General features: G+C 41.7%; 1 protein-coding gene across 1 annotated transcript in view; it reads right to left on the bottom strand.

The window, feature by feature from the left end:
• The window catches only part of LOC107373900 (chondroitin sulfate N-acetylgalactosaminyltransferase 1), a 74,229-nt gene that overhangs the window by 25,778 nt on the left and 26,678 nt on the right, over positions 1-21,773 (bottom strand). The window contains 1 exon segment of the mRNA XM_054744447.2: positions 1,865-2,081. Within this exon segment, the coding sequence (XP_054600422.1) occupies positions 1,865-2,081 (217 nt within the window).

Genomic DNA, 21,773 nt, shown 5'->3' on the forward strand with positions numbered 1-21,773 from the left:
CTCTACTGATCGTGGCAAAATGCACAGCTGAAACAAGCCTGTTTGGCTGGTAGCTGATAAGATGTGATGGTTTGTGGGATATAAAACATGTTTCTATACAAACGTTGGCTTGCACAGTTGCACTGACTGAGATTTGGACCTTTTAACCAATTTGTGGATTAAAAGAAGTCTTTCATGACTTTGTCTTGCATGTATAAACATAATCCAATCCAATCCAATCCAATTTTATTTATAAAGCGCATTCACAAGGCATTACAACCAAACAAGGCGCTGTACACTAAAAATGTTGGTTAATTAAACAGGCGTTATATAAACATGTCGAACACAGATAAAAGATAAAAAGGAAATACAACAAAATTCCCAAAAATAACAGCTAAAAATCAATAAGACACAGGGTGAAGTAAAAATAGGAAAAAAAACATTTTACAAAGAACCTCAATAATACAGAAGTCGATAATTGTGGAGTCAGTTTATAAACAGTGCAGATGTCAGTGAGGTTCATAATTATGTTGTATAAGCTAGGTTGAAGTAGTGAGTTTTCAGGCGTGATTTAAAAATGCTAGCTGTGCACAATGTGCATAATGCACATTTAGGATGCGTGTGGTCTTATTGAACAAAAAATATATATAATGATGGAACTTGTCTTGATGGATTCTTGCATTTTGTGAGCAAAACCATTAATATTACTCTGCCATCAAGGACTAAAAACCACAAATACAGTTTTAAAAGTTAACCATACTTTGCCAGGTATGAAATATTTCAACACATTCTCACACCCTAAGCGTCGGAAACAAACGCTTGGTCAGCCACCCTCCACGTCAGACCCCAGACGCCAAAAGTGCCCATTTTCATTACTTATGTGCGAAAAGGGGTTTTCCCCTTTTGTAGCTGCAGATCCCAATGCAGCGTAAAACTAACGTGATTAGATATCTGCTGATGCGGCACCGAACCAGCTCATTTAACTGCACCTAAACCTTAACGTTTCACTATTTATAACCTTCCCCTCTCCCTCATCCTAACCTTAACCCTCATTTAACCGATGCGGCACTGAACCACCTCGTTTAACCGCACCTAAACCTTAACGTTTCACTATTTATAACCTTCCCCTCTCCCTCATCCTAACCTTAACCCTCTTGCTACCTAAAACGTTACTCTCACTGCGATCAAGCGTTTGTTTCCCCTGCATTCTGACTCTGACAGTCAGAGTCTGACTGTGAATTTTCGTATTTGCCGCCCAAGGGGAACGTTAGAACATACCATCTGGCGAGGGGGAGGTTACACATACCCTCTACTTTTAACCTCCACCGTGGTAGTTGAAACCTCCCCCTCGCGTTGGCTCGGTCCAAACTCGACCAATCACGAGGCGGCTCCCGCCGTTCACTTCATAGAGCCGGCTTTTAGAGCGATCGACACATCACCAACGTGTTCGCTAGCAAGATTGTTAAGGTTAGGATAGGGGTGAGGGGAAGGTTAAATAAGAGGATAAGGTTAAATAAGAGGATAAGGTTAAGGTGAGGTACAATGAGCTTGTTTGGTGCCAGTGTAACGCTGCATTGGGATGCAACGGTAGTGGACATCCCATCGCTTCAGTTTTACACTGCATTGGGATCTGCAGTCAAATAAGGGAAAAACCCCTTTTCGCACATAAGTAACGAAAAAGGGCACTTTTGGCGTCAGGGGTCTGACGTGGAGGGTGGCTGACCAAGCGTTTGTTTTTGACGCGCTGGGAGTGAGAACGTGTTGAATATTTGCATAATTTGCCTCTAATGTCTCACATTTTTCTACTTTACACAATAAAAAGAGTTATAAGTGGTTCATAACGTTTGTTGCAGATAATAGAGTTTGTCAAGACAACTTTACATACCTGAAGTTATGCATGAAATGTCTGAACTTCTCTGTTCGCCTGGACAGTGGGACAATGATGTTAATCAGGACGTCCGCCGTGTCCATCTTCTCACTTTTCACCTTCAACAGAGGTCCGAAGGGACGGAAGAGGACCAGGCGCCTGAATTCATGAGTTGAGTCTCCTCTGAAGGTCAGCTCGTACAGCGTCCCTTTGTCCCTCTCCGTACGAGTGATACCTGGCAGGTAAAACATGCAGACCTCAGCTAACCCAACATTTACCCTTTTATGATTAACAAAGAAACAAAGTGGACGTTTGCAAATTGTCAATAATTATTTCTTAATCAAAATTTTAAGAACTTTAGGAATAAAGAGTAATACCTAGCCTCTTACAGAAATGTTGGTCTATATTATAACACTTAACCATGGACAAAAATATAAAATAATGCATTTTTTCAGTTTTCAAAAATCGGATTTAGTCATTTTATTTTCCTGTACTTTTCCTTTTCTTTGTCCTTGATCCAGCCCTGCAGGGTGCTTGGGTTTGTTATTATGGTATCAGGGTTTTCTCACTTTTATGCTGCTGTCCTTTAGTTTATTACCAGTCTTTGTTTTCATTAGTTACTTTTGCCTCTGCTCTCCTCACACCCACGGGTGTTGCTACAGAAATAAAAACCGAGTTGTGCAGCAATGCTGGTTATCAGCTCTGTAAACACAGGTCTTCTGACTATAGACCGTGAAGAAAGAGAAACAACTTTGTAAGCTCCTCAGTATTATCACTATGAGCAGTTTTAACTTTTGTCATATGTGTCTGTGAAGGTTCTCAGTCATCCAGGTCACTGTAGTCTAAAAGTCCTTAGACTTTTGTCATATGTGTTTCTTTGAATGTGCTGTTGATGCAAGATGGAGTTTTAAACCTGATTCTTTATCTAGACACCAAAATGTTTCAGAAATGGCATTCATTTTGGGACACTTTCAAGTGTAACAGTTCCAAATAAAATGTTCCCATTGTAGGTCACTTCTTAACTGGCCTTAAATCTTAAAATAAAGTTGTTTACATTCTTCTGGGCTGATGACTTAATGGCTAGCAAAGTGGATTGCTGCCATCTTTAAACAGCTTGTAAATCCAAAGGATCATCACAGTTTATGTGAACGTATTTTATAAACCTTTACAACATCCATTAGCATATCATTTTTGTAGCAGTTTAAAAGCGTAAATATTAGCAGCAGCAAACTACTGTACAGCACTTTTGATTCTTCCAGAGATCAAGTCTGAACAGCGGTGGTCATGAAAACGCGTCACACATTACTGACATATTCTAATATTTTCTGACAAAAATGTATAAATTCTTAGATATTTTGACCCATGCTTCTCGTCTAAACTTGCAAAAATTTTGCAATGAAAGAATTCTTGAAAAACAAAAACTTCAGATCGTCTTGTCACTGTCTCTTTTATTCATTGATACATATTTGATTGCCATTGATTGGTTGCCTGTCGGGCCACATTCTTTCCAGCATTTTGATTGGTCTACACATTGGAAGCATTAAGGGTTCTATTTGTTTGTTAATGGGTGAATGACTGATTGTGTCATGAAGCTCCTTGGGGGGTTGTAAAACCCTAAGAAGGTGCTATACAAATACAGGCCATTAACTATTTTACCAAGTAATCCATGTCCTGACGGAGTGGGCGGAGCAACTGTAATCTGATACTGCCTGCTAACAAAAGTTGTATAAAAGTTTACTGCATCAATAAAATAGTAACAGTGTTAAATGGTCACTACAATACATGATTAAATAGATACAAATCTGCAGCACAGGAGGACATTGTCCAACCTGTTTCAATGACATCCATCCTGAGACACTCCCACGTCTACCGAATTGTCAGGCTTAGCTCAAAACGTTTCATTAACACTGGAAAGGGCACCGTTTTTTCTGCTAACTCATGCTTGTGCTATAAAACTGGGTTGTAAAGGTTAATTAAATCACATTACATTCAAATTCATGAGATTGGAGCTGTTTTTAAAATGATAGAAATCGGTTTTGGATTTGAGTTCATTCAAATTAGCCGTTAGCTCACCAGTGCTAAAAGACCTAAACTCTCTGTATAGAGGCTGTTCTGCTAGCCTGTACCCTCATATGAGGTATTAGAAATTACTAACAGTTAAACATATAGTCATACATATACCCTAAGAATGAAACTAACAGCATATCTTGATAGCCTCTAATCCTGCTTCTCTATTCAGCACCTCATCTCACTAACAGAACATTCACAGTGAAGTCAGAAACCTTCTCTTCAGACACTGCCTCTCTAACATGCGGGGTTCCACAAGGTTCAGTTCTAGGGCCTCTACTATTCGCATTCTATATTCTTCCCCTAGCTGGCATCATTCAATCTTTCCCAGACATCTACCACATCTACGCTGACGATATACAGCTCTATATGTCCTTCAAGCCACACCAGTTGGACAGGCTGGCCACACTTGTACTCTGCCTGACCCAGATCAGTAAGTGGCTGTCCAGCAACTTTCTTGTCCTCAATGCTAACAAGACAGAGACTCTGATCGCTGCACCCCCGGAACTTCAACCAAAAATCGAGCAGGAAATTGCCTCTTTTTGCCCATCAGCCAAGGCCAACATTAGAAACCTGGGAGTTACTTTTGATCCGGTTTTAAGTTTAGACTCACACGTCAAAACCATCTCCCGCTCTTGTTTCTTTCAACTGAGAAACATTTCAAAAGTCTGTAAACTGGTTTCTACTGCAGATCTGGAAAAAATCATCCATGCCTTTGTGTCATCACGCTTAGACTACTGTAATGCTCTTTTTACTGGTCTCAGCAAAACCTCCCTCTCATGCCTTCAAGCCATCCAAAATGCAGCAGCCAGACTCCTAACCAAATCCAGCAGACGAGCTCACATCATCCCAGTTTTACAGTCCCTCCACTGGCTCCCGGTAGAATATAGAATACAGTTTAAAGTTTTAGTCCTGACCTATAGAGCTCTTAACAACCAGGCTCCAAGCTATTTATCTGAGCTTTTATCCCCACACACCGCTTCACGGAACCTCCGATCCACATCTGAAAACCTCCTGCTGTTCCTCGAACCAGACTGAAAACCAAAGGGGACAGGGCCTTTCAGACTATTGCCCCCAGACTTTGGAACAGTCTACCTTCAAATCTCCGTCTCTTGAAATCTGTAGAGGTCTTCAAAAACATCTTAAAACTCACCTTTTCATCCAGGCTTTCCCCCGCTAAATATTCTAAAAGATGGCTTTGTTCTTGTTCACACCGTGACTTTGTTTTTACTCCTGATTTTGGTTACTATTGTTGTCACTGTTATTGTTTTTATGATCTGTTTTTATTGGTTTGAGGTATTTGCCCTGATTTTACTCATGTTGTACAGTGCTTTGTGATTTATATCTGTGAAAGGTGCTATATAAATAAACTTTACTTACTTACTTTACTTACTCATCTGCCATTATCACTCCTACCAGGGTTGCCCTATTCCTGCTCCTCGTCCTTATTTAAGTTCTGCACTCTCCCATGTAGTCTTGTGTTCATTTTGCTGCAGCACTCAGCAAGTTTGCTCATTAGACTTCCTGCATTTGTGGCAGCAGCTTTTGGATTAGTTTGAAAAATAAATGTGTTTCCCTCCAGTTATCCGTTTCTGGAACATTGCCTGGATTTGTGAGTCCCTTGCTGCAAACACCAGCACATGAAAAACAAGAGAAATGTTCCATGTTTTCTCTTTTATCGTCCAACATTAAAAATGAGCCATAAAGGAACAATTTTATTTACCTATCACTACAGCCATTGTTGAATCTTTTAGTTTCTAATCTTCTGTGACATACTGCTGGTATTTTTAATAGGTGGCCTATATTTGATATACTGCCTTTTAGAGTCCTAGAACCGCCCAAGGCACCTTACAACACAGTCATTTAACCATGCACACACGCATTCACACCCTGGTGGTGATGAGCTACATTGCAGCCACAGCTACCATACTGACAGAGGTGAGACCGCTGAGCACTGGTGCCACCGGTCCCTCTGACCACCCCCCAGTGTGGGTTCCATGTCTTGCCTAAGGAGACAACAACGGCATTCTCTGCCAGGAGTCGGGATTGATCCTGCAACCCTCTGATTCCTGGACAACTCGCTCTCCCTCGTGAGCAGCTCAGGAGGGAAAAGAAAAAACAGCAAGATATTCTTCTCTGTGCATTCTGATGTTTTTGGGATAGGGTCCAAAACAGCATGCAACATCACACTCGCAGACACGGAGGCTATTTTAGTCATCTGGACTAAAATACGTCAGCTTCCTCCCCAAGAGAAACGCTGTTTTCCCTTTTCCCAGCCATTACTAAGACTTTTTACTTGCTGGATGACCCTGTGAGGTTGCTGTACAAAGATGGAAAAGTATTGATGCAGGATGTGAGAAGAGAAACCAGACTAGACACAAGAGGGAGGAGGAGGAGGAGGAGGAAGAGGAAGAAAAAAGGGAATGGAAGTATATGATCTTCACAATAAGGCTGGAGCAAGTATTGCAGCAGACAGAGGAAGATCAAGATGAGAGAAACAGAAGGTTTTCTGTGGGCAACGATTGACAGCCTGATAGCAGCTCAAATTAAAAGCCATATTGTCACAATGAAAAGCTTCCTGCCTCGGTTCCCAAGAGGAAACGATGAGCTTTCATTTAGGAGATTTGTTGAACAGTTTAGATTTAATGCCTTCACTTCCTGTCTCTGTCCTGTCTGATGACATCTCAGCAGCTGAAGAGCTCATTCTGGTTCAGCAAAGTTCAGTTTAACAGTTTGTTTCCTCCTAAAAACGCCTCCATCAGTTTCTCGAGTTCGGACAAGTTATATTTACCTATGCTCACTCAAGGTTTTATAAAAAAATTACATCCATTAAAGAGCGAGTAACACCCACATCAACATTGACGGTACAGATGAGTGTCTAATAGTGCTGTAGACGTGTGTAGTAATTATTTGGGCAGTTTAGTGCAACTTACTCAAACTTTTATATATTTCAGCCCAAAACCATCATTAAATCTCCATCTTCAGGTTGAAACTCAGCTCCACATTGATTTAAAATCAGCCATAGGTGCAGGGTGACATCGGTACCGTACTGCGTGGCTGTACTGCACTAGACTCCAGCTGAGTTTCGGCCACACCTCCAGCTGGCTCGGCCACTCACCTGCCGATATGAAACGCTACGGCTTGGAACTGCTCACCTCCTTAAAAAAACCTCCTCCCTCCCTTTTCTGCTAGTGAATGCAGTGGACAAGAAATCCTCCAGCTAACAGCAGTTTCAGTGTTTGCTCCTTCCCCTCAGTAGTCTAGTGTGTGTGAGTGTGTGTGTGTGTGTGTGTGTGTGTGTAGGTGTGTGTGTGTGTGTGTGTGTGTGTGTGTGTGTGTGTGTTCACTTGTAAATGGCTCGTTTTTCTGACTGAGAAACTCAGATAACGTGAGGTGGGATGAGGGGTGTTGAGTGGAGTGCTGTCATCCACTGTCTCAGCCTGCCAGGCAACACCTCTTTCAGACACATTTTTCTAACAGGAAGTGTGGGTGAAATAAGTCTCCACCCAAGGTGTGGCTCGCTTTTTAAAGTAGCTTTCTGGAGTTTTCCCCTTTCAGAAATTATGTATTATTTTTCAGAAATCCGTGAAAGTGATTATCTTATCATGTGATATAATGTAAGCAATGTGTCTTTATATGCCCCCCGCCCCACAGAGCTCCGTGCAATAGGAAACTGAGCGCCGACCAGAACTAACCAATGATGTTAGACTACCGCTTACATGCCTCAAATATAAGGAACGACTGATGCAGAGTTGATGAACTTTTCACGGACAAGCAAGTCTCTAAAATATAAATATATGAAAACACAACATGACATGAGAATTATACTTGTAAAACGACGTGTTTTAGCTCTGTTTGTCGGCTACAGAAGCACATCAATAAAGCAAGAAACGTGAAGTTGCCATCTTAGAAAAACAGAGCGAGAGACTATTATAGCAAATCTGCAAACAAGCACAGTCACAGACCCCCCCCCCCCCCCCCCACCCCACCCCACCCCACCGGTATTTTTACTGGTTTTGCCTCCACCGGAACCAAAAACCCGCATTGCCATAGGAAATAAGAGAGCGCTAAACACCAGTTGTCATTTTATACGTGTTTTTCTTTTTGGAACTGTGATAGTTTGTCCTAAAGTTGAAGTGGTAGCAGCTGGCTGTTTCTCCTTCTCTGATGTTATTGAGTGACAAATCTCTCACCAGTGGTGCGCTGTTGCAAAATGTGCGCGTGTAATGAATATGTAATGAATTGAGGACTCCAATGGTTGCTTTCAGTCACACACACACACACACACACACACACACACACACACACACACACACACACACACACACACACACACACACACACACACACACACGCGTGTGTGGATTTATTGGATCATAAACACACATTTAATATTATTATAATATTCTTAGTGCACAGAAAGCTCCACACATGTTAACTTATGGTGAATTTTTGTCCTAGCAAGGTGCTCCTATACCTAGACACTGACCTTCAAAGAACACACACACACACACACACACACACACACACACACACACACACACACACACACACACACACACACACACACACATACATGTATATATATACTTGTGAGGACACTGACCCTACCTATCTTTGTGAGGACATCCACTTCCTGCATAGCTGTAGTGTTGGGCCATGAAAATCTGACACTAGATGTGAGTGAAGAGTCAGAATCTCACTTCAAATTGTTGAAAAATCAAAGTAAAAAAAATATTTATTTGGTGTACTTGTGAGGACCCACAACCGTTGCTAGGCAGATTAGGTGATGTCCTCACAATTCTGTATTTCCTCCCTAACCAATTTTTGATTAAATTTCCACATGAAAAATTAAAAATTCTTAAACTTTCAAAGCAATTTTAACTAATCAAACTGTTTTTACAAATATGTAACACTTGTTTATTATCAAATTGGCAATAGCAAAGTAAAATTTTAACATCTTGAATCACAGAGAAGCTTTTAATGTTTGCCTATAAAATACTCTATCAGTTTAAAATTTTTGTTTAGTTTTTCTTAAGAAAAAATAAAATATATTAGCTTAATTATTTTCTTGTTTGAGTGTGTAAGTTGCTAGATTTTCTTTATACTTTCAAAATGTTTTGCTTCTAATCCAAAGAGCTTTGTAATATTAAAGTGGAATGAGTGGAGCATCAAGCCCAAGTATTGTAGTGTGATTTTGGAGCTTATCCCTCTCCTTATTCTGGTCAGAATTGACAAAGCTCCTCAAATAAGAAGTGAAACATATTCAAATAACCAAAACAACTCAGTTGCCTCAACCCAAATCTACAAGGAATAACACAAACTGCATTTCGGAGAACCTTCACCAGGATTTAGCTTAAATAATATTAGATAAGGATTTTTTCTGTAATTCCCTATTCCAAGTTGTGCGGTGAAGTCTGAGCAGGTAACAGTTCATCGAGGCACCACACAAATGCTGCAAACTAAAAGGACAGACAATCATCAACATTAGGGATGCACAATCTGCATCAATAAGTTATTTTTAACATATTGGTATTGGTCCGATAAATAAAACTTGGTCAATATTAACAACAAATATTTTTTTTCCATTTTGTTTCCATTTGTTTATCTGTTTCAGATGGTTAGGGGGGTGGTGTGTATTTGTTTAGCCATGTGACAGTTATTTTAATATTCTCATAAGCGTAAATGTGTGTGGTGTGTGTACATAACAACGTAAATTCAGCTTTAATAATTTTCAATCAGTACAAAATTTGCTTATTTTAGAAGCATGTCAGTATATCTGTATCAGCAAATATCAGCTATCGGCCATAACAGTGATATCATCCATCCATCCATCCATTGTCGTCCGCTTATCCGGGGTTGGGTCGTGGGGACAGTAGCCTAAACAAGGGAGCCCAGACTTCCCTCTCCCCAGCCACTTGGGCCGGCTCCTCCGGGGGAATCCCAAAGCGTTCCCTGGCCAGCCATGAGACATAGTATCTCCAGCGTGTCCTGGGTCTTCCTTTAGGCCTTCTCCCGGTTGGACGTGCCCGGAAAACCTCACCAGGGAGGCGTCCAGGAAGCATCCTAACCAGAAGCCCTAGCCACCTCAACTGGCTCCACTCGATGTGGAGGAGCAGCGGGTCTCTAAGGGAGAGCCCAGCCACCCTGCGGAGAAAACTATTTTTGGCCATTTGTATCTGCAATCTCGTTCTTTCAGTCACTACCCTAAACTCATGACCATAGGTGAGGGTAGGAACATAGATCGACCGGTAAATCGAGAGCTTTGCCTTCTGGCTCAGCTCTCTCTTCACCACGACAGATCGGTACAACGTCTGCAGTACTGCAGAAGCAGTGATATTAATATCAAATATTGGTATCGGCTCATCGACTAATAAACATAGAATGATTTTGGATGGTGAAAGGTATCAAATTATCCTGGAGGAACCCAGACATACATAGGAAAAATATGCAACCACCATAAAGACTAAGCTGGATTCAAACTGCATTCAGCCGTGCAGCTCCCTGTAAATCTTAGTTACAGAACATAAATAACAGGAAACATGACAGAAATTACTACAAAGTAGTTATTTTATTGAAGTAAAAAGGATTTCATTAAACTTTGCAATTGTGACTGCAACAGTTGAACTAAAATAAACTTTAGGCACCTTTAAACATTACATACATATATGAACTATGCTCCTGTTTCTTTTAAAATTGAATATGTTTACTTTTTTCTTTTTTGAGCTAAAATGCAGTTATACATGCAGTTTTTAAAATCTTTCTAATTCATCTGCTGATAAAATATAAATTTTAGATACCAAATGAAGTAAACACGGTGCATAAAATTACATAAATGAACTCAGATCCTTCTGCTTTGAAAAAGAAAATTTTCAAATATTGTTTTTATTTTCTTTTTGAGCTGTGATGCTGCTCTACTAGTAGTTCTGACATATTTCTAACTTCTAATAAATTAATACAACTTTAGGTACCATTAAATGCTCTGCATTTAACATTGCATGCATTAACTCAGCTTCTGCTGCTTTTAAAATAAAACATATCAACTACAGTTTTTTTCTTTTTTGAGCTGTGATGTAGGCTTGCAGAGATTAACCAGTTTGACTATTAACCCCTGATAACCCCCCTTAAAGATGTCTACCACACCAACAATAAAAAAAGGACTATGGCATGACCCTCATGGACAAAGACAAAAGTGAAACTGAACGTGCTCACGCAGCAGAAGCAGAACCAGTGACAACAACCTTCGGGACTCCTCCATTTCCACCTAAGAAGCGGTTGAAGTCTCCTGTGTGGGATGATATCTAATATATCTAAACTATTCCCACACAGGAGAATTCAACCTCTTCCGAGGTAGAAATGGAGGGGTCCCGATGGTTGTTTTCACTGATCATGCTTCTGCTGCGGGTGCGTGTTCAGTTTCAGTTTTGTTTTTGTACTTACGAGTTACGCTATTGTCTTTTTGTTTTAGTTTGATGGTGTTGAAGATCTATTTACTTGGGGTTAACCAGGGTTAATAGTCAAAACGATTAATCCCTGCAATGCTACTGTGATGCTGTTCTACTTATAGTTTTTAACATCTTTCCAACATGTAATAAAATTTAAATATCTTTAGGTACCATAAAATGCTCTGCTTGTAACATTTTTGATCTGCAATGCTGTTATAATTATAGTTTTTAACATATTTCCAATGTCTCATAAAATAAAAATAACTAGGTATCATTAAATGCTCTGCTTGTAACATTACATGCATTAACTCAGCTCCTGCTGCTTTTAACGCAAAAACTACAGCCTTTTTCTTTTTTGATCAGGGATGTGGTTATAGATGCAGTTTTTTACATCTTTCCAACTTCTGTTCTAAAGTGCTGTCTCTGTACTGAGTGCTTTCACACACAGCATTTTACCAGGAACTCTTTCAAGAGTGATGTACCGACCAAGCTGTTGCCAAACCGCTTCTTTCCCAGATTTGCTCCAAATCTTTCGGTTGAATTTCTTAGAGGTTAAATCCTGTTGATCCATGTCTGTAACAAAAAAAAAAAAAAAGAAACATGCTTTTATTAGTTAAAGTCATGACATCATGTTTAGGTTGTGTTTTCAATTCTGACTGTTTGGATTAGGGATGAGCCGGATACTCGTTTCAGAAGAGTATCCGGTACGGATAAAGCATTTTTGACAAGTGAAACGAGTAAAAATCGTAAATATCTGTAATCGTGCTGAAGGAAAATCCTCATTGGGTAACTGACTGTCTTCACGCTCTGTGATTGGCCAGTCAAATAGAGCACCCGCCCCTCCCTACACACAAAACTCAGCAGCCGGGAGCTCACAGCTCAGTCCGTGTCCGGTCCATCCAGAAAACTCCAAATCTTGCAAAAATTCATCTTGCAGTGCAAGGTTACAGACTTGGATCAGTGGGAAAACCCCTTTTCTAACCAGCCCAGTCAATTTCCTAAGATGGCAATATTTGGTTAGCTTTAGCTAGCATTTCATATTAAAAAGTGATGAAAAATACTCTGTAAGGATCCTATTTTTTGGTGACCTCAATAATCACAGCCTGCAAATGAAATAACAGGAAGGAATACAGGAGTTATTTTAGACCGGGGACTACATTACGACAACAAACTGCTGCATGGCGCTGCTGCAATGCACAAGAACATCACGCAGCAACCCCAAAAAGACACCTACATTTATAAACACAAATACATAGCTACTGGGCTTATATCTGGGCTTAGATTCCAGTTCCTGAAGGACCTTGGTTCAGCGTGGTTGGACCTACAGAAATATTTGAAATTAAATTACTTACTACAAGTTTTTCAAATGTCTGTAACCCCCAAATTCCACTACCTCCGCTCCGCTGCGGTCCGCCCCCGCCTTCCGCAGCCGCTCGCTTCCGAACTCAATTTTTACCGGTATGCGCTCTACAACGGCTCCGCTCCGGTGCGGAGACCTGAGGTGGGCAAACAAGCATGCGCGGGATTTTCAAGATCTTGCGATACAGTCCGAGCAATAAACGCGGAAGTTAGATCCAAACACCCGTTGTGTTGGAGAAGCATCGGCATGAACTGTTTAATCTGCCCATCATTTGTGTTGAGAGATCAGCAGTGTTTGGATCAACAAAGTGTGACTACTTTGATAGTGAAAACTGTATTTATGGCTAACTTTTGTGCATTTAAACTTCAGCCGCCACTGATAGTTGTTAAAAGTTGTTAAACCTGTGCATATGAAACAAAAAACGCCTTTTGTTTATCGATTTATTGTGAAAAACGGAAGTTGTGCTTGCTCCTTTTCCTGTTGGGCGATGGTGATTTCTGTCCATTGACTGCGGAGGTGCTCCGGCGTCCGGCGAAAATAGGATCGATTCTATTTTTGCCGGACGCCGGAACAGAGGACGGCGCACGGCACCGCACTGCCGGAGCACAGCCGCAGTAGTGGAATTGCTCTGATTGACTACAACGGGACCGATTTTGCTCCGGCGTTCGTGTCGGAGCGGAGGTAGTGGAATTTGGGGGTTAGACAATGTTTCCCATCCCAAGCGTGAAGCTGACAACGGAGCTGGAGAGTTCCTTCAGTAGCAGACTTACGCATTCTAGGTGTATGAAGGCATTTTGTCATTAATCCTTCCTTTCTGCAGCTGTTAAACTTTATAACTACCAAGATCACCACAAACCAAGTAAACAGCTTTTTTATCCCTGCTGACTTTTGTTATTTGCACAGTTTCTGTGTTTATTATATAATATTAAATGCACTATCTTGGGCAGGATAACACAGAGCAGTGCTACGCCCTGTTGTCCTGGCGGGGAACTGCTTTACAACACTCCCCAGGAGACTGAGAAGTCCGAAAGCAAAACAACTCTGTCCGTGTGTGTGAATGTGGAAACCACGCACCTGTTTTGTCCTTTCCATTTGACTCCTTAGACCACTCAGCTCCTGAAGGTTCTTGGCTCATCATATCTGGATGATCTACAAAAACATTTTAGATTATATGGCTTAATACAATGTTTTTTTAGACTCTGAACTGTAGCTAGGAAATGTATCAACAGATCTATAATTGTTGTTGATAAACAGAAAAAGTTTAGCATCTAACTGAAGGAAAACTGAAGTCAAGTATCTTTGTGCCTAAAATGTTAATATGGTAATGATTTGATGAACTTCCATCTTTCTATAAAGGTTTATGTGAACTCAAACATCCCAAATACATTTCTGTATTTATAATAAGGACAACAATGTGAAATTAATGGGAATAAATGGCCTGTATAGGTATAGCGCCTTCTAAGGCCCCCAAGGCGCTTCACAACACAATCTGCTGCTGTTGTTTCCTTGGGCAAGGCACTTAACTCGCTTTGCCTGCTGGTGGTGGTCAGAGGAACCGGTGGCGCCAGTGTTCAGCAGGCCACAACAGCAGCACTCTCTGGTTGGAGCTGGGATCAAACCTGCAACCTTCCGGTTTCTGGACAATCCTCTCTACCTCCTGAGCTACTGCTGCCCCTAAGTAGTTAAGTTGTTCATACTTGTTGTAAAATGTCAAACCTCAGTTTCTTTTTTTAAGGTAATCTCTTTCAGTCTTTTATGGGGAGAATGAATTGCATGTTAGCCATTTTCAGTTACTTAAATATTTGAAAATCTGAAACAAACCTTGAGTAAAACCATGGACAGTGAGCAGGGAAGGGGAATGGGTGGGTGTTCCTTTGTTGGTCTGCTTCTTCTTTGATTTCCCTGTAGGCCTTTGGGTGCACAAGGTGGGTTCATCTAGAGTGATATGAAATTTATGAAAAAAAAATCCACTTAAAGCATTATAAAAAGAAACGGAGGCACGCCAATCTCAGTAAGCCATTGATCATTGACTGACCTTCAGAACTTTGGTCGAGCCCATTGCTTTTGTTTCTCAGCTTTTATCTTTTGAAAGATGCTGCAAAGAAAAGAAAAATAGATCTAATGTCAAGCTATAGACATAACAGTAATAATTTCCTTAAAGAGCAAGTCACCCCAGAGTATAACTTCACCCACACTTCCCATTTTAAAAATGCAACAAAAGGAGGAGTTGCCAGCTTCCCCATACTCTGATTTTTTCCATCATCTGTGTGTATTTTTAAATCCACTGAGTCATACTGTTTTCGCATTCTGATTCAGGTGTCTCAACCCACAATCATTACTAGGGGGTGTAATGGTACGTTGAACTCGTATTCAGTTTAGTTCAATGTTTAATATTCCGTATATTATTATTATTATTATGATATTTATTTATTTAATATCTGAAGTGACTCGTTACAACCGAGGAATGCAGCAAAGCATTTGTGAAGCCACAACATGCACAACCTTGAGGTGGATGGGCTACAGCAGCAGAAGACCCCACGGGGCACCACTCATCTCCACTACAAATAGGAAAAAGAGGCTACAATTTGCACAAGATCACCAAAATATGATGGTTGAAGACTGGAAAAATGTTGCTGGTCTGATGAGTCTGGATTTCTGTTGAGACATTCAAATGGTAGTCAGAATTTGGTGTAAACAGAATGAGAACATGGATCCATCATGCCTTGTTACCACTGTGCAGACTGGTGGTGGTGGTGTCATGGTGAGGGGGATGTTTTCTTGGTACACTTTAGGCCCCTTAGTGCCCATTGGGCATGGTTTAAATGCCACAGGCTACCTGAGCATTGTTTCTGACCATGTCCATACCTTCATGACCACCATGTACCCATCCTCTGATGGCTACTTCCAGCAGGATAATGCACCATGTCATAAAGCTCCAATCTTTTGAAATTGGTTTCTTGAACATGGCAATGAGTTCACTGTACTACAATGGCCCCCACAGTCAGCAGATCTAAACCCGATAGAGCATCTGTGGGATGTGGTGGAACGGGAGCTTCGTGCCCTGGATGTGCATCCCACACATCTCCATCAACTGCAAGATGCTATCCTATAAATATGAGCAAACATTTCTAAAGAATGCTTTCAGCAACTTGTTGACTCAGTAGCCATGTTTACATGCACCAAATTTCCTCAATCCAATTCAAATCTTGGTTGATCGGAATTTCTGAATCACTGTTCACATGGACACAAACTGAAATGATCTGATCATGCCGTGCTTATAAATGCATCAAGCATTTAATCCGATTAAATAGGTTGAGCATGCGCAGAAAGTTGCCTTTCCCGGAAGAAAAATTGTAAACAAACACCATGAAACGAAATGAAAAATGTAAAAACAGAAATAACAATTCTTCCTGCTTTCCCGATTCATTTATTCACTTCAATATTTTTATTTTGCTCATAGAAGTTACGTTTTCTTCAGTGAATAACTGCAGATCTATGCTTTGCTGCATTTTTATTGTTGATTAAAATAAGGGAGGGTTATGTTTCTGCCTCTTGATCAGCTGGTCCGTGGGTCTGAAGTGACAGATATGCCGTTGCGCTGCACTGTGGCGCAGAGTGGGGATGGGGGCGTTTAGACTCATGTTTTATTACTGAGCTCTGTTGTGGCTTATTATTCTTAACATGTGACAATCAGCTGAAACTGTTGAGAAAAATCTGTTTAAAATAAAACAACAGAAGACGTTCAGAAAGTTTAGAAGCCTGTGTTCATCATTAACGAACCGCATCTCAGGTCATCTGCGTTAATGTGCTTTTAACACGGACTTTACTGTTGTCCAGAATATTTAACCGAGGATGTTTTCCTACCCAACATCAGCCTCCAATCAGGTCTGTAAAACTGATATTATCCTGTCTTCTTTACAAGCGTCTCTGGCGTCTCCATCACCTGCTGCAGAAGTTGCTGCGTTCAAAGCTGACAGAAACGGGGATCTGTGCGCTGCAACCTCCGCAATAAACTTGGGTATTTCCAGTACAGATTTGAAAATGTTTGTCGAGTGATTTGTGCAATAATCAGATTTTTATTTTACTTCTACAAAATGCAAGTTCTGAATTAAATATTACTGAAACGGGACGGCTTGTTATCAAATTTAAAAGCCTCTGCTCATTGATTACGCTGTCATTTTTGAAGTCAGGCAGTCCAAATGACAGCGGAGAGGCCCGCTCGCTGTTGCACACATGCGCAGTGGGCATTATTTTACCCCAACAATCCGAATAGCTGTGTACATGCACGTCAATCAGAATGATCATCGGACAAAACCACCTCCCTCAATCGAATTGAAATTTCAATCCGATCGGGCCAAATCGGATCAGAATATTTGATTGACATGTTTACATGCAGAATTTTTTTATCTGATTGGGCGTTCAATCTGATGAAATATGCACATGTAAATGTGGCTACTGCCACGTCGAATTAAGACGGTTCTGAAGGCAAAAGGGGGTCAAACACCGTATTAGTATGGTGTTCCTAATAATCCTTTAGGAAGAATAGAATAGAATACACTTTATTGATCCCACAGTGGGGGAATTCACTTGTTACAGCAGCACCAACACTTAAGGGGATAATCAGAAGAAAAATATGATATAGGTACATGTATATACACATAGGCAGTAATCTAGTAATGTAACCTTCGACCACTAAAAAAACACGAATAAAAATGAAAAAAACTTGGGTTCCAACACTATGCAGCATGCTGTGACAACCTGGGCCGCATTCCGCTTGGCCTGCCGGTACCCATCAGCTGCCTCTGGAGTCCCACAGGCCAAACAGACCCTATAGGACTCTTTATCTTCAGCTTGACGGCATCCCTAACCGTTGGTGTCCACCAGTGGGTTTGGGGGTTGCCACCACGACAGACACCAACAACCCTGCGGCCGTAGCTCCGGTCAGCCACCTCGACAATGAAAGCACGGAACATGGCTCACTCGGACTCCATGTCCCCCGCCTCCCCCAGAACATTTTGGAAGTTCTGTCCGAGGTGAGAATTTAAACTTCTTCTGACAGGAGACTCTGCCAGACGTTCCCAGAAGACCCTCACAATACCTTTGGGCCTGCCAGGTCTGACCGGCATCTTCCCCCACCATCAAAGCCAACTCACCACCAGGTAGTGGTCAGTTGACAGCTCCGCCTCTCTCTTTACCCGAGTGTCCAAGACATGCGGTTGCAGATTAGATGAAATGTCAACAAAGTCGATCATCGAGCTGCGGCCTAAGGTATCCTGGTGCCAAGAGCACATATGGACACCTTTATGTCTGAAAATTGTGTTAGTTATAGACAAGCCATGACGAGCACAGATATCCAACAACAAACACCACTCAAATTCAGATCAGGGGGGCCGTTCCTCCCCACCACACCTCTCCAGGTCTCACTGTCGTTGCCCACGTGAGCGTTAAAGTCCCCCAGCGGAATGAGGGAGTCACCAGAAGGAGTGCTTTCCAGCACCTCCTCCAAGGACTCCAAAAAGGGTGGGTAGTCTGAACTGTAGTTTGGTGCATAAGCACAGACAACAGTCAGAACCCGTCCCCCCACACGTAGGCAGAGGGAGGCTACCCTCTCGTCCACCAAGGTAAACCCCAATGTACAGGCACCAAGATGGGGGGCAACTAGTATGCCCACCCCGCTCGGCGCCTCTCAGTGGGGGCAACTCCAGAGTGGTAGAGTGTCGAGCCCCTCTCAAGGAATCTGGTTCCAGAGCCAGACCCATGTATTGATGTGAGTCCGACTATATCTAGTCGAGGTGACATTCCACGTACCGAGAGCCAGCTTCTGTAGCCAAGGATCAGACCGCATCTGAGCCTTCGGCTTCCACCCATCACACATTGCACCTGACCCCTTTGGCTCTTCCCACAAGTGGTGAGCCCATTGGAAGGGGGACCCACCTTTTCTCTTTGGGCTGTGCCCGGCCGGGCTGGGTGAAAGCCCAGCCACCAGGCGCTCGCCGACGTGCCCCACCTCCAGACCTGGCTCCAGAGTGGGGCCCCGGTGACCCACATCCGGGTGAGTGAACACTGTGTCAATTTATATTATTCATCATAATGGGTCATTGGGCTGCTTTTTGTCTGATCCCTCACCTAGGACCTGTTTGCCATGAGTGACCCTACCAGAGGCATAAGCCTCAGACAATATAGCTCCTAGGATCATTGGGACACACAAACCCTCTCACCGCGGTAAGGTGGCAACCCAGGGAGGGGCGTCTGGCGCAATTACATGTGAAAACTCTCTCGGGATGTAATGGGCTGGAGACCAACAGCCAGTAACTCAATGTCATTTGTGCAGAGTTTATTTTTAATGGTCACATACGCTGGGTTGCACCATTTCTCATTATTAAACACAACCAGACCCCCACTCTTGCGCTTCACACTCCACGCTCCTGTCGGCCCACGTGAGTTTAAATTCTCCCAGTGAAACCTCAGTCAGCTATGAGCTCATCCGTCCACGTTTCCTTAAAAAATAACAGACTACACTGTCTGTAGTCTTGCTGCAACCTGGTCAGTGCTGTGAGCTTGTCCATCTTATTGAGAAGAGAACGGACATTTCCCATAATCACGGAGGGAAAGGGTGAGTGTAGGTTTCCGACAGAGAACCCAGCTTGCTGACTGGTGGACTGTCTTAGGCTGAATTTTTAAACTCTAAATAAGATGCACTAAAAAGCCATAATAATGACCACACATTTCTACAGCACTATTAGACACTCATTGATACAGTTTATCAGCAAAAAATAAGTTGATTTGGGGGTGACTTGCTCTTTAAGTGATGTCTGCCAATATAGTTAGTGGATAGACCAGGAGTCACAACAACTCATACAATCACGTGAATGTGGAAGTCACTCACCTGTTTTCTCTTTCTCATTGAAATCCTCTGGAATCCCAGCTCCTGAGGGGCATTGGCTCTGCATGTCTGGAAAGATGTCAGATTAGATGATTTAACACAAGTTTATCAATAATTTGAACTATGGCTATGACTATTTAGCAGAGTTATTAATAAAGTTAGCAAAGTTTGAAATATGAAGGGCAGTCTAAGGCACTCCTTTACATTATTCAAGCTGTCTAATCAGCCCCTTGATTTGCCACACCTTTGAGGTGGGATGGATTATCTTGGTAAAGAAAAAGTGCTCGAGAACACACATGTAGACAGATTTCAGAATAATATTTGAGGGTCATGGGTGTTTGGTGTATGTAGAAAAAGTTTCAACTGTTTGAGTTCAGCTCATGAAAAATGGGAGCAAAGACAAAAGTGTTGCGTTTATATTTTTGTTCAGTGTAGATAACCATTTTAGCAAAAAAGCCATGTTTGGTGTGTTACAGCTGGCCGTAAGAACTGGTTCTCTTAAAAGATCCAGGGTTCCCATCACTAGTTAAAAGTGTCCGGCATCCGGCCCAAAATGGGTCAATCCAATTGTGTGTCAGCACTTTGCTGTAGGGTGGGAGTTCGTTTTGACGATCGTATCAAGAGCCCTATCCTGGCAGCAGCCAGCTAGTGCCAGCCGGGCACTACCTTGCGCGTCCTTCAGTCAGTTCAAAATATTCTACCACACAGCCCTCCCTCTTTCAGCCGGTTTCTGCTGCAGAGAGTCCAGATCTAAATGTGTAGACTCTACACGAGGCTACACATAGAGATCTGGCTGCTGCTAGGTTAGGGTCTTACAGCTCGGCTCACTAAAATGAACCGGCTCTTTCGGCTCTTAAACAGCTCCTCATATTTTTCGTTTCCTAAATGAATTTATCACCAGAAATTATATAAAACTGTATGTAAACTGAATTACTAATCTACAATATACATTTTATCAAGTGTTTATTGTTTAAATAACTTATTTTATTCAACATGAAGCAGAGAGCTACATAAACACATTTTAAATGACAAAAACAAACTCTGCAAGTAAAATTTGTATTAGTTTTGAACTATTATAGCCTTTTGGATATATTTACCCTTTGCACAATCTACACTCTGTCTTTTAATTGTCACTGTAGTTAAAATTTGTCCAAACCTTGGTGCCTGTCCTGTTTTCACTCATGTCCTCACCTTTCTGAAGCTTTGTTTGATTTTCCTTTCTCCTCTTACAGATTTGTCCCCACCAATATTTACAGGTCTTATCAGTTAATGTAATTTGTCTCACAGGCATTTTGTGCATGCCACCCCTCTCCCTGCCTTCACAGCATCGGAGCTCAGTGAAGCTGATCTCCCCCACTTGAAAAGTAAAAGCAAATAGGTTTGTGCCACTGTCGCCCCAATTTTAACTACACAAACGAAGAACTAAAATGTAGACTATTTTGGAATGTTTTGGAGCATCACACAACAATAAAACTTGTTATATCTCAGAAACCATAGCAACACAAATTATATTTCAACAGCACAAACCAGCACAAACATAGCACTAAAAAGTAGACTACTTTGAACTGTTTTGGTGCAGTCTGGGTTAGGGTTAAGAATAACCTATAAAATAAAGTGTAATATCTCAGAAACTAACCGCACAGCCTATTTGCTTTTACTGGAGGTCAGCTTCACTGAGGCCCGCTGCACATGTGCGCTCAAGTTTTGCTGTGTTCTAGTGGCTCCAGGGCCTGCGGGTACAGTCTATGTAACTCACTTTGACTTCTCCAAGAGGGAGCCAGTTCCTGCAGAAGGGACCTTTCTCCTAACGGTCACATAAACAAGTCGGCTCTGAGAGCCGTTTCGTTCGTGGCCAACACGTCACTAGTGGGTTTTTTTAAATGTCAAAAACTGATTATTGTATCCACATTGCCTATGAAAGATTAGATTTCCCAACAAAATAATATTTCTCTCTTTTTAGATTTCATTGTACACCTTCCATCACACTGAATCCTTTTTATAATGTTAATGAACCCTATCACAAAATAGAACAACACTGCTCTGGTTGAAATGTACAGCATTATTAATGTTACATAGGGACAAAACCATGTCCCTGATACAAAATTACTGAAAACTACACTTTGAGTCCTCACAAATACAGCTCACTTCAGGCCCCGTAGCTTTACCATGCAG

Source organism: Nothobranchius furzeri, chromosome 6 (genome assembly GCF_043380555.1).
Source record: "Nothobranchius furzeri strain GRZ-AD chromosome 6, NfurGRZ-RIMD1, whole genome shotgun sequence".
Taxonomy (NCBI): Eukaryota; Metazoa; Chordata; class Actinopteri; order Cyprinodontiformes; family Nothobranchiidae; genus Nothobranchius; species Nothobranchius furzeri.